The sequence below is a fragment of the Monodon monoceros genome, unplaced genomic scaffold (genome assembly GCF_005190385.1).
Source record: "Monodon monoceros isolate NGI ecotype Baffin Bay Population unplaced genomic scaffold, NGI_Narwhal_1 Super_Scaffold_8, whole genome shotgun sequence".
NCBI classification, from domain to species: Eukaryota; Metazoa; Chordata; class Mammalia; order Artiodactyla; family Monodontidae; genus Monodon; species Monodon monoceros.
In genome coordinates, this window is record NW_021703785.1 from 66,844,621 (window position 1) to 66,858,371 (window position 13,751).

The following is a 13,751-nucleotide window of genomic DNA, read 5'->3' on the forward strand; positions in this document are numbered from 1 at the left end:
AGGTGGAAGCTCCAAAATTTGAAATGCTACCTCTCTTTGAGGAAGCTGTAGGTAATTCTCCCATCTGTGGAACCCTTATGACTCTCAAATAGATTTCAGCCTAGGAATTTTAGTCTCTGCAGTTTTGTCTTTTGAATTTTCTCAGAGTTACTAACCAAGGAATGCTTCTTTCGAGAAGAAAGTTCCAGCGTGGTATCATATAGGCTTTCAACAAAGTTTCTGAGGCAGGGAACATTTACTTCATTTTTAACAGCCTGAAATAGAGATGCATGTTTATATTATATTAATGAAATTGTTCCTTCTCTAATCCAATTTGAAGAAGTTCTTAAAAATGAAAATGTAACTCACAGCAGCAACTGGGACAAGAATTTCAACGAAAAGCCCAGCCAAGGCATGCTTGATATCTTTGTCTTTGACCTCGAGGAAGTAATGTGCACATTCCTAAGAAGTAGAAACAGAGTAAAGGGAGGGAGAAAGATTGAAATGTGCACAGAAAATGTATGTCAGCAAATTTAAGCAAACAGACCTTAATTTAATCACACCCAATAACACAGCATATTCCACAATCTATTAAAAAAAATCACTGGATTCAAGCATTTATATTTAAGTTCACAATATCTTCCAATGACATTTTACAAGGCTGGTTTTCTCACTCTCCCCCTGACTTCTATCCCCAAGTCACTGAAAATCACTCTGTCCTTTGCTGAAAGGACAAAGCATCTATAACCAGCAAGCAGACATTCATCCACTGACTTCCTAGTTGGTTCATTCAGTGACTCATTTGCAAGAAGTTTCTATTGACTACCTACTGTGTGGGGGGACCTGGGGCCTTGATTAACCCACAAGCACAGATCCCCAGAGGAGGTAACCATGGGAAGAGAGGCAGAAGACATTAACCTTATTTCAGGCCCTGACAGCCCTGGGCACAGAGCTGTTTACTTGTTAGGCCCTGACATTTTAGGTGTTCATTACTCAGATAGTTTCATGAGCAAGTCTGGAATGCTTCCCTTCCCCACCTCAGACAAGAAACCTTTGGAGTAGTTTCTTAAGCAAGGATGTCTCTGCTTGTGGACTCCTGTCTACAAAAGGGTACTTTTGGCTGCCCAGGGAATAATATATTAGAAGAGTTGGCCTGTCCAGAATTCTGCCAGCCCCTTTCCCCTTCCTGGCCTTTTGGGTAGTAACTTACTGTGGTCTTTTTTACATGTTGTTTTCATGGAAAGGGCCAAGGCTACGTGTATTGGTGATGACACTTTAATATCTGTGTCAGCTATTACGTCTTATTTTCAGTCCACATTGGAACTACCACCAGCAACAGTTACTCAAGTTCCCAGTATATCAATATCATACTAAGACATCAGTCCGAGATAGGCACTGCCAGAATGGGAAGTCTTTGAGAGTTTCCCAATACAGAATGGAGCTTTATGGTCCCCAGAATTGTGGCCCTTTTCCTACATTATTTTGCATACATATGTAAATACTGTCTCAAATCTTAATTCAAGTACATAGATACACAAATCATTAGCATGAGAGAGAGATAAAAATAGTTAGCATTTAGTGAGTCCTTACCACGTGCCAAGAATGCTCAGAACCACCTTCCAAAGTTAGTGTCATTATTACCACTTTGCAGACAAGGTAAGTGATGCTGGGAGGGGTTAAGTGTGACTTGTCCAAGGTCACAGAGCTGGTAAGTGCTGAAGCTTGAATTCAAACCCAAGAAATTTGATACAGGGCCTATATTCTCTTTTTTTTTAAACTGCTTTTTTTTTTTTTTTTTTTTCTTCAGTACGCAGGCCTCTCACTGTCGTGGTCTCTCCCGTTGCGGAGCACAGGCTCCGGACGCACAGGCTCAGCGGCCATGGCTCACAGGCCCAACCGCTCCGCGGCACGTGGGATCCTCCCGGACTGGGGCACAAACCCGTGTCCCCTGCATTGGCAGGCGGACTCTCAACAACTGCGCCACCTGGGAAACCCTAAACTGCTTTTTTGAGATACAATTCACATACCATGCAATTCACCCTTATAAAGTATATAACTTGATAGCTTTTAGTATATTCACAATTGTACATCTTTCACCACAATCAAATTTAGAACCTTTTCATTATCCCAGAAAGAAACTTTGCACCTGTTAGCAGGCATCCCTAACCTCTGCATCCACGGCGTCCTCCTCCAGCCCTACACGACTAATCTACTTTCTGTCTCTACCGATTTGCCTATCCTGGACATTTGCTATTATGAATAATGCTCCTATGAACGTTTGCATTCAAGTTTTTGTGTGGACATATATTTTCATTTCTCTTGGCTACATACCTAGAATTGGAATTACTGGATTATATAGTAATTCTAGATTTCAACGTTTGAGGAACTGCCAAACTGTTTCAGAAGCTGCTGTGCTGTTTTCCATTCCCACCAGCAGCGTATGAGGGTTCCAATTGCTCTGAATCCTCACCAACAGATAACTTGCTGTTGTCTGTCCTTTTGCTCAGAGCCATCCTAGCGGGTATGAAGTGGTACAACCTACACTCATAATCCCTGTATCTAAACTCTTTATTAAGATCCTCACTAGATCTAATTCACAGCAGCATTAGAAAAAAAAAAACCCTTTAGATACTAAAGTTTTATAAAATCTAATAGAGCTGTGCAGACTTCCTCGGCATTCCAGTGGTTAAGACTCTGCGCTTCCAATGCAGGGGGCGCAAGTTGGATGCCTGGTCGGAAAACTAAGATCCCACAGGCCTGCCTCGTGGCCAAAAAAACAAAACAAAACAAAACACACACACACACACACACACACACACACACACACACAGAGAAAAACTAATAGAGCTGTGTATTCTGGGAAATCCTCATTAGCAATAATTCTTTTTTTTAGTACATAATGGTGAACACTGTCACAGACACCTAAGCCTGTATGGTTTAGTTGATTTTTTAAAGATTGATTCCTTTTTATAGTATGAATAAAAAAGATATCATTACTTAAAGTTCTGATGCCTGGAAATGTTAATATCGCCAACTCAATGCTATCGATCTCAAAAAGTAACAAATCAGCTATATTTTACTGACAGAACAATATGCAGCCAATGGGTAAAAAAGAGAAAAAAAAAAAGTCTACAAATAAGATTCTACCGTACACCCTACTCCAAAGGTGATATGAGTTTAAAAATGAACTTAAGTGCCTGAAACTCTATTACTTGGTTACGAAGCCCTTTATGAATTATTGAGGAAAAAGCGTAGGATTCTTTTACGTATGGGCGAGTGAATGGGTTCTCACCGTCCAGGTCAGTCACTCTAAGGAAGGCAGATGCTTCAAGCTGAAAGCCCCTTAGTTCTCCTGCCCAAGACAGTACCTGCATAAACTGGAGAGAGGCCTCGAAGTCCTCCACCGGATACATCTTAATTCGAAAGAACTTCATCCCCATTATCAAGCTGATAATGCTTTGAACAACATATGGGCTCTGCTCTTTGTGCCGTAATTCTTTGAGCTCTGCCATAAATTTCTTCTTTACAGCAGGGAATCTAAGAAGAGAACGTGAGTGATTTATCAAATAATGGGTAGGAAAGTAACTGTAATGCAGGTCCCCAGCATCTAAGAGTGACAGGGCACAGTGACGGGGACCTTCGAATCAGCTGAAGTACAATGGCTGTCATCTTGTAAAGGTTTTGATATTGAGGATATAGTAAAGAGTCCCATCTTCTTTCTTCTCTTATTCTATCAGATGCTCAACGTCTCGTTCAGGCTAGGGAGAAGATCCAAGGTTATTTAGAGTCTCTCAAAATGGTTCAGCCCTTAAACTGAGCATGATGAAAAGCTCCATTTCCTCAGGCTTAGCAATTTCCCAGGTACTTACAGACCCCAAGGGCCTGAAGTATCCAACTGTGAGATGAGCAATAACAAAGGAGGCCAGGTATTTCTGACGATGACAGCAAATAACGCCAAGTAATATTCCTACATCCATTTCCACAGTTTTCTGTTGTTGCTTCTTTTATAGTTTTAGGTTAATGATTATTGAAAAAAATATTTTCAGGTTGAAGGAAAATCTAGTAATGGGAAAATTCAAATCATCTCTAAAAGCTCTCTAATCATGTATGGGATTTTACAAATAAAAAGACACAGTCCCCAAGGAACTTAAGGTATTTATATTGTTTGAAAGTAAAATAATATTAATAATTAATAACATTAAATACAACAACAACATTATCATAAAAAGTTTAAAAAGAGAATAGATCCTAAGAGGATGGAAAGTAGCAGGTTGTCAAAGTGCCTAAGGGTAAAGGAACATATACAAACAAGTCATCCAAACTATTTCTGAGATGGCTGGTTTGACTATTGGTTAAAAAAAGGAAAAACAAGGAAAGCATTCTAAGACTCATTGTATTTTGTTTCCTGAAACTCTCACAGCCTGAGTTTCTGCAAAGGATCAATTAGAAGCAAGGCATGATCACAGAGGGTAATTACGACTATAAAAGTTAAAGGCCAATTAATAGAATCCCAGAAGTTTGGAATCGCAACTTTTGACACCTCAAAGCAGAAATTTTAGGACATATAAGGGAGGTGGTAAACATACAGATATGGTGCCACCAAAAGGCAGTGCAAGAGGTGTGTGATTGGCAAGTTGGCTGTTGCGGGCTTCGTGAGAGCGCCAATTTTCTCATTCTCGGCTGGAATGCAGGAGGTTACATGGTGTTCATTTGGTAACAATTTGTTAAAGTTGTTTGTATTTTCTAAACAACTTATGGATTTTTATGTTTGCTGCATACGAAAGAAAAAGATTTTAAGAAGGCAATGGAGCAGAAAATAGTTAGTGAATGCGTTTCCATTTTATGAATGAAGAAACAGATTGGAAGGTCAAAGTGAAAAAGGTGAGACTTTGTGATATTCTGCTGTGAATTCCAGGAATTTCCACTATTTTGTAGCTGCCTTAGACAGTCATGAGCTGTGAAATGTAGTCCCTGTCTATTTAGAACAGTATACAGTTTAACTGGAAAGGTAAGACAATGTAGCACTGACCATGAGCCATGTGAATAATAGTAATAATTTTAATAAGAATAATAACCAGTATTATTATTTATGAGGTATGTTACCATGGGCCTGGGAATTTGCCTGGATCTCTCTGGTCCTTCAGGGAGGTTAAATGCCCCAGGCCAAATCACTTTCTCATATCTCACACTGTCCTTTATGTGAATAATACACCTGAAGAGGCTCCGGGGGCACTGGACAATGAAGGGGCTCTTTCCAGCTGGACAATCAAAGATTTCAGAGGTGATTTATGTTAGGGTAAAGGGTGAACAGAGGTTTTAGGTAGAGACAGATGAAGGACAGGAAGCAGAAATGGCATAGCAAAGAGAAGGAAGTGACACTTTCAATCAAGATTATAAAAATTTATAAAATCTATAAAAACTAGATTTTTTAAAATTATGTTTTATTTCAAATTATTTCCAAACAGTAAAAAAAAAAAAAAAAATCTATGGTTTTAATTTTGAAATGTGAGACTTAAAAAGAAAAAAGTAACTTTACAGGTTAGAGTTATATTGTCTTAAAGATCACATGATACTTAGAAAGTGTGTTTTTCTTTTCTAATCCGTGACTAAAACAAGGAGAGGGAGGAAAAGGCAGGTTATTTGTACACCTCACTATTTCAGTACTCTCACGAGTTAGTGGCTAAAAGTCTATTTATTTCTCATTTAAAAATAAATATAGCTATCTTTTACTTTAAAAAGTCCCACATGACATAAACATGTTATTTTAAAATAAAAATAATCCAAAAATCTATTTGCACTTAAAATCTATTTTCCCTTAAAATAATTTTAGGGAAAAATAAATTTCTTTTCAATGACCACACCTAGAGTGTTTAGTATTCTTTAGTAAATACAGTAACTAAATGATTACTCAGTCTTCTGCTTTAAAATGTATAGTAGATATTATTAAAGTGAGAGTATAAGAATATATATATTAAAATTATATCACATAAAGAGAGAGCAGTTTTAGAATGAATGTTACAAGCAATCATTACTATTTAAATAGATATGTCAGATTTTAATGCAAAAAGCTTACCTTAAAAAAATCTAATTTTAACTTAATTGACTTTGAAAAAGTCAAGACCCTGGGTGAATATCACTTAATAGCAAAAAAAAAAAAATTTTTTCCCCTTAATGACAAGAATTGAGCATATTATCACTAGTAAGATTAAAAATAGTGATTCTGCTAAAACTTAAAGACCAAACTAAATATTAATATCTAAAGTCAGAATGAAGAAGATATTTTAGTGCATTACCCCTGTGATCTAGATATAAAATCTAAAATTAGAATTGTTACATTACTCAAGTTTATTTTTAAAAAAAGATAACCATCCTATACCAAATAGGCATACATCCTTTTTTTCCCCCACTGAGAACAAAGGAAGCAGTAATTTTCTAAGGCGACAATCAGGTAATGGTCCTGGCGCACTCATGAGAAGAACGTAATGTGATAATCTGTAGTGTGACACCAGTTTAAGACTGTACTGTCTATCAATAAAGGTTAACTCTATACTGACTGGTTAAGAATTTATCAATGGGATTACTATATATTACTGCAATTACTGCAAGAAGCCATTGGTGAAAGCATTTTCTTGTGACTAAAAAGTACTACAGCATTATCCAAACTGAGGCATTTGTTATAGCCTCCTATTGCAAAATTGAGACAAATACTGACATGAAAATTTTAAAAAGTCCTTGTTGGCAAGAAAACACTGGCTCAGTGGATGATCAATCAGACCTAATAAGGAAATTCCTACAACCTTAGAATGTTGCTTTAGTTATGACGTTGTCTCTCAATTCATTCTCAACCAACTGAAAATCGGTGTAGCTAACTAAGGCAAGTCATTCTATAGTAACCGATATTGTTATGTACAGTTCACGAAACTAAGAAAAACACAAGAAGTCATTTCTGGCATATTAAACTTTCCAAATGATTGTATAAGAGAGTTAGGCTGGGGTAATTACAAAGGAATATGATGAGATTTCCAGGGTTTGACAAAGCAGCCAAAATACATATTAACAACTCATTTTTCTGATCTTTTCTAGGAATGAGGTAGAGACACATGAGTTAATTTGCCAGATAACTGCAGCTCATTCCTTCAAAAAGCCAATACTTTTATTATTTAATTGCAATGGAAATCTCTCCAAAATGCATTACACTTTTTTTTTCATGAACTACAATTATTACAATGGGCTATAATAAACGTACAATATATATTCTCATGCAAAATGGTCCAGGTAACTCTAATGTTTAGTTCTTATGTATGCTTTGGCCAGTTTCTCTTTCCTCTCTGTTGCTGTCAGTTTTTGAGCTTGATATTTCTCAGGGCGTCAGTGTATCTAAGTCTCTTCCATCTAGTACTGATGTTTTATGTGTTAGAAAAAAAACAGGTAGTCAAGACGAATAGACAAACAGGGTTAGATTAAATAAGTCACCTCAAGGAGTTTTTGGGGTCTGTTTCCTGAGTTCTTGGCTATGTTTTGGCTAGCTAAAGGTGCTGAGTAAGTACTTTTTAAAAATTTTGTTTTGTGATAAATTGAGCACTTCCACACTGCTAAGTTAGGAAATTCCATCTCTTGAAGATACAAATCTTTCTGAGGGTTGCAATTTCACAAAGATCGGGGCATCACTGTTGCTCCAAGCTGGCCTCTTGGCTTGGATTCACATTATGTCTCTGGCTCACTTTGCCTAACCTAGAAATTCAGGATCTTGCCCAATTTGCCTCAGGGTTGAATAAGATGAAGATGGGTGAATAGGGTGTGACATCACTTTTGGAAGAAGTATATTATCGCTAATAGTCTAATACCACTTTGTTCTAGCCTGCTAAGTAGTGTTATGGGCCAGATATATTTAGCAATGAGAATTTTCTGACTTGTTTCCATGACAGAGTCTGGGACATTTTTAGCTCAGCTGAATTAAGTAAGGTCTATAGTAAAGGCACATTCTAGAATGGAATTTTCCCACTCATGGATGCTATATCGTAACCAGCCACTCATGGAATATAGAAAACAGAACTTTTAAAACTGATAAACTTCTTTGGAAAATTAAGCAGGAAGAAAAGTACTTTGGTTAGTTCATTTCTTTCTCAGATGCAATAGTCTGAAACTCATGGACTCTTGGTAGGATCTAGCCCAACTGCCAAGTGAAAAAGCTAAAGGAGAAAACAAATTGGAGACAGACTTGGTACTTGTCCTGGGGAGCTTCTTGTGAGGTTCAGAGACAGGGCACACACAGCATAAATAAACCCTAGTTTCTGGTAAGCTCACACCCTCCCCCCTCCTGAGAGTAGGGCTGGGTTGGCGCAGAAGAGGCACTCATGTTCTTATGGTGAACGATTTTGAGGTTCACTTACTTAGCTTGTGCCAACACTCCAATGACTTCTGCATACAGGTCTGCCACAATGTGCATATTGGCAGTGTTAGGACCAAGGTACCTAAATAACATACAATTAGACAAGTTAGGAATCCCCCCAGGTCATCTGAAAAGAGCAAACTTGATTTAGTTTTAAGTACCCAACTTCTTCAAATTCGAAGATGACAAATTACTTTACCCTTCTTTGTACTTAAAGTGCTTGAAAGCCAAGTTAATAACATCATGTATTAAACTGTCTATTACAGGATGAAGTGGAATCTGGAAAAAAAAAAAGATGGCTCTTAACTTGGAAGGGAATATTAAAGATCAAATCAGTAAGAGTACTCACAATGAACTACATATGGCCTTTAACAATCAATAAATATAATTCATATGACATAGTATTTGAAATTCATGAACAATTTAATAAACTTGACCTTAAAAACATAAGTAGATTTTAGATAAATAAATCTTATCTAAAGTAACATTAAATTAATGACCTACCTGTTTCAAAACTTCTATTAATACTAAAGAAAAAATAAAATCAATGGCGAGGTCCCGTCTTTCCATTAAATAATCTCGCTGCTGTTCATCACTGTAAAATTTAAAATATTCACATTAAATGGGCACTGAAAATATCCTCAGAGTGATGTAATTCACCCAAAAATCTAGGACTCATCCCCAGTGGACTGCAAACCAATTTTGTTACGAAGAAACTGTAGCGGAAAATACACACTGAAGTTATCCCTATGATCAGTCTGGTGCAGTGGACAGACACTGGATTTGAATATTTGACTTTATGTTTTAAATATCTAACCATGTCAACTTGGGTAGCTATTTGTGAGTATACAATTTCATCTTGTGGACTTTTCTAAGGTACCTTTCAACACAGGAAACCTCTCATCTGTAAAATGGAAACAAACATGATACAGGGCTCCGGTGCTAGAGGTAGACCCTGCGAGGATCTTGTGAAAAGAGTTAAACAACGGAAAGAAATAATATGATTACCTATGGAATCAGGACTGCAGTGGGAGGAGAAAGGATCAGCATTACATTTCGTTTCTTTTCCCCTGCCCCTTTCCTCTTGACCTTCTGCCACTTGAGATTTATGAGAGGAAGAAAGAAGGTGTGAGGGGGTGGTGGAAGAGAGAAAGATTAAAAAGCAGATCGAAGAAGAGGTAGGAGGGGCAAAGTGGAGTCATCTGAACTTATTCCAAAGTTAGGGAGCAGAATAAGCACCGTCAGGAGGACAGAAATGTGAGTTCATACCCCCTTCCCTTCATTTCCTGCTTCTCTAGTGTACTGAGGACTAATTTGGAATTCAGCAACTGAAGTGACTGCAAAGTCCCTTAGCACAGAATACTGGTTAAGAGTGTTGGTTTTGGGGAGGTGGTGTGATGGATTGGGCGATTGGGATTGACATGTATACACTGGTGTGTATAAAACTGATGACTAATATGAACCTACTGTATAAAAAAATAAATTAAAAAAAAAAAAGAGTGTTGGTTTTGGTGTAGAACGGTCCCGGGTGAAAATTACGCCTCTTCTACTTACCAGTAATTTTTTCATCTACAAAATGGAAATAATAATAGTAATTATAGTAAGGTTTGCTTGAGTATTAAGAGAAAACGTGTATTTAGTAGAGTCTCCCAAACATACAACTGCTCAGTACCTGCATATTAAATGAAAGCAATGAGAAAGGAGGACAGAATTTGGATTTGTCAGGCAGATATTTTCAAAATAAATCAAGACTATTTTAAACATGGAATGTTTTTCTATTCAGTCAAGAGGGAATGAGAGGAAAGCATATAAAAGATAGAAAAAAGAACGCTGGAGGAGCTCTGCAGCCTTAAGCAAGTCCAGTTAAGCCTGGTAGGTGACAGAGCAGGTCAACGAGGGAAGCTGCAGCTTTAACTTTCAAGGGGAAATGTATGGACCGGGCAGGAACTCAATTCATTCAGGATCATTTACAAACAGTCCCTGCCAGGAGAAAGAGCAATGGACCAAACCATCCATCTGGAGCCCTTCAAGACCCACTAGAACTAGAAAGTGCTGCTGCCAGAGGAAGGGAGGAGAGGAAAACATATGGAGCTGCATTAAAAAGAGGGCGTCCACAAGTCTGACCCAGAAATTACATCATGGAGAAGAGAAACAGGAAGTCTGAAGACCACAGGGAGAGAAAACTCTCAGAGATGGCCAGCAGCAGTAGAGAGAAGAGGGCTATAGTAAGGGGTCTCCAAAAGGGGCCAGGGGAACTTGAAAAAGTAGCAAAAAAATCTTGGTAGAAACAAAACTTTAAACTCCTGATTCTGTTTTATTTAATAAGCCAATTTATGCTTTCAAATAAAAGGAAGACATACATCTTTCCAATAATGAATTCAACTTTATTGCTGGTTTGAGGTCTAACTGCCAGGAGGAGCCAGAGGCATCTGACAAATTTATTTGGCAGTCAAAATGTTGATACTATACTAATCTTAGAAATCATAACCCAACAAACAGAACTACCATACGACCCAGCAATCCCACTACTGGGCATATACCCTGGGAAAACCATAATTCAAAAAGAGTCATGTACCAAAATGTTCATTGTAGCTCTATTTACAATAGCCAGGAGATGGAAGCAACCTAAGTGTCCATCATTGGATGAATGGATAAAGAAGATGTGGCACATATATACAATGGAATATTACTCAGCCATAAAAAGAAATGAAATTGAGGGGCTTCCCTGGTGGCACAGTGGTTGAGAGTCCGCCTGCCAATGCAGGGGACACAGGTTCGTGCCCCGGTCTGGGAAAAACCCACATGCCGTGGAGCGGCTGGGCCCGTGAGCCATGGCCGCTGAGCCTGCGTGTCTGGAGCCTGTGCTCCGCAACGGGAGAGGCCACAGCAGTGAGAGGCCCGTGTATCGCAAAAAAAAAGAAATGAAACTGAGTTATTTGTAGTGAGGTGGATGGACCTAGAGTCTGTCATACAGAGTGAAGTCAGAAAGACAAATACCGTATGCTAACACATATATATGGAATCTAAGGAAAAACATGTCATGAAGAACCTAGGGGTAAGACAGGAATAAAGACACAGACCTACTAGAGAATGGACTTGAGGATATGGGGAGGGGGAAGGGTAAGCTGTGACAAAGTGAGAGAGTGGCATGGACATATATACACTACCAAATGTAAAATAGGTAGCTAGTGGGAAGCAGCCGCATAGCACAGGGAGATCAGCTCGGTGCTTTGTGACCACCTAGAGGGGTGGGATAGGGAAGGTGGGAGGGAGGGAGATGCAAGAGCGAAGAGATATGGGAACATATGTATATGTATAACTGATTCACTTTGTTATAAAGCAGAAACTAACACACCATTGTAAAGCAATTATACTCCAATAAAGATGTTAAAAAAAAAATCATAACCCAAATACACATCCATCACATTTGACTGTTTTCAGTTGCTTATGCTTCTTCCTTAAGTTCCTCTTTTCTTGTTTCTATTAAGAGAGACCCCCATTATTAGCTACATCATGTTCTAGAGACCCTCATTCTTTTGGCTTTGTCCCAAACACACAAACTCTCTCCCTTATTTTAAACTTTCAAGTGCTAACTAAAATGCAATTGACTTGAATTTCACTGTCCCAATTCTCTGATCTCGGCAATTACTCTGATATCCTGGAAATAATCAGTAATACAACCTAAAAAGCTATTCTTTTCAATCCATAAAGAAATCAATTCATGAACAATCTAGTTTTAGTAACTAAATTCTGACCAAACAGGACAAAGCTAAAACTCACTTAATTCAACTCACTAAAACTGCCCCACTCTCCACCCCTAGAAAGTTTTAGTATTTATTCATAAGCTAACATGAAATAGGAGGAAATACTAAAATGACACCATTAATTTATTAATCATACAGGCTGAACCATTTTCAGACACAGGATTGAAATTTTACCTTTAAATTTGATACATTAAAAATATTTATGAGAGATTGCTAATTGGTATAGGGTTTCTTTTGGGGGCGATAAAAATATTCTTGAATTAGGCAGTGGTGATGGCTACACAACCTTGTGAATATACTAAAAACACTGAGTTACACTCTTTAAAAGGACGCGGTTTATGGTATGTGAATTATATCTCCATTTAAAAAAATTCTTCTTCAACTAAAATAATTATTCAATATGCAAAAGTTATTAACCTCTCCCCCAAACAAAATGATAAGTAAATGAATCTTGAATACACTCAAGCATATTACAAAATGAAATTACAAGTTCAGATGAAATGTAATTTGGTAAAATAACAGGTCTTCAATTTCAAGAGAAGTTTACATATTTTTAAGTACTAGGAGTGTCAAAAAAATGAGAGGGATAAATCACTCACAAGTAGTATTTAATATCTGATTTTCTGAGTGATTAATTTCACTTATATTGTCTTTTAAAGCATTAAAAAATGTATAACCCACGTGGAGAAATCTAAGTGCTTTGAAAAATCTCGTTTTTTTTAAAGAAAGGTAAATGTATTAAACTTTCTTATATTTGCTACCTTGCTATAATAGGTTGATTTCAAACATATGAAATTATACATATTTACCTAAAATTCTGGGGAACATACATTCATTGGACAGAACGAGAATCTTAAGTTTTATGGCTGAAGAACTCATGTAGCAGTGAGTTCCACTTTTCAAATCCAATCAACAAAATTCTCAGCTAGAAGGGAAGTTAGAGATGGGGTGATCTGACTTCCCCTTTTGCTCACGAAAAGGCTGGGAGCTGGGAAGCTGCTGGGGAGCTGGTCAAAGTCACATGGTTAATTAGTGGCAGCTCCATGACTACCTCTAAGGTCCAACCCAGCGTCCTTTGCACTACAGTACCCTGGGCACTCAAGGTTACGATCGCAGATCCAAATATCTAGGCAATGTCGTGCAGGGCCTGCTGCAGGCTTTCTGCCTTCAGGTGCAGACTGGAGGAGAGAGGGCCCAGGAGAGAAGCAGGCAAGAGGGTTACCTAGGGTCCTTGACACCCTGCCCCCACCACTGTCAAAATAAGGCCGTGTAAGAATTTTCAACCTGTGACAGCTTGCAGTGACAAATACTCCAAATGTGCCACCTGCTAGACAAGGTGGTGTTCATGCGTAAAGAGGCAGGAAGATCTAGAAGCCACCCAACTCCCACTTTGATTTGTTTCAAGAAAGAAAAGAAAGAAAGAGAGAGAAAGGAAAGAAAGAAAGAGAAAGGAAGGAAAGAGAGAAAGAGAAAGAAAGAAAGAAAAGAAAGAGAAAGAAGGAAAGAAAAAGAAAGTAAAAGAAAGAAAGAAAGGAAAGAAAAGAGAAAGAAAGGGAAAGAGGGATGGGAGGGAGGAAGGGAGGAAGGGAGGAAGGGAGGAAGGGAGGAAGGGAGGAAGG

At 38.1% G+C, this 13,751-nt stretch overlaps 1 protein-coding gene across 7 annotated transcripts in view; it reads right to left on the bottom strand.

Annotated features, from left to right (window-relative positions):
• Nucleotides 1-13,751, bottom strand: part of FRY (FRY microtubule binding protein) — a 426,693-nt gene that overhangs the window by 153,261 nt on the left and 259,681 nt on the right. For all 7 annotated transcript variants that reach the window (XM_029209846.1, XM_029209848.1, XM_029209847.1 and 4 more), the window contains 6 exons: nt 8,873-8,963; nt 8,568-8,647; nt 8,370-8,450; nt 3,348-3,516; nt 349-441; nt 156-254 (listed from right to left, as the gene is read on the bottom strand). In XM_029209846.1, coding sequence (XP_029065679.1) covers nt 156-254; nt 349-441; nt 3,348-3,516; nt 8,370-8,450; nt 8,568-8,647; nt 8,873-8,963 — 613 coding nt within the window. The remainder of the gene's footprint in view (nt 1-155; nt 255-348; nt 442-3,347; nt 3,517-8,369; nt 8,451-8,567; nt 8,648-8,872; nt 8,964-13,751) is intronic.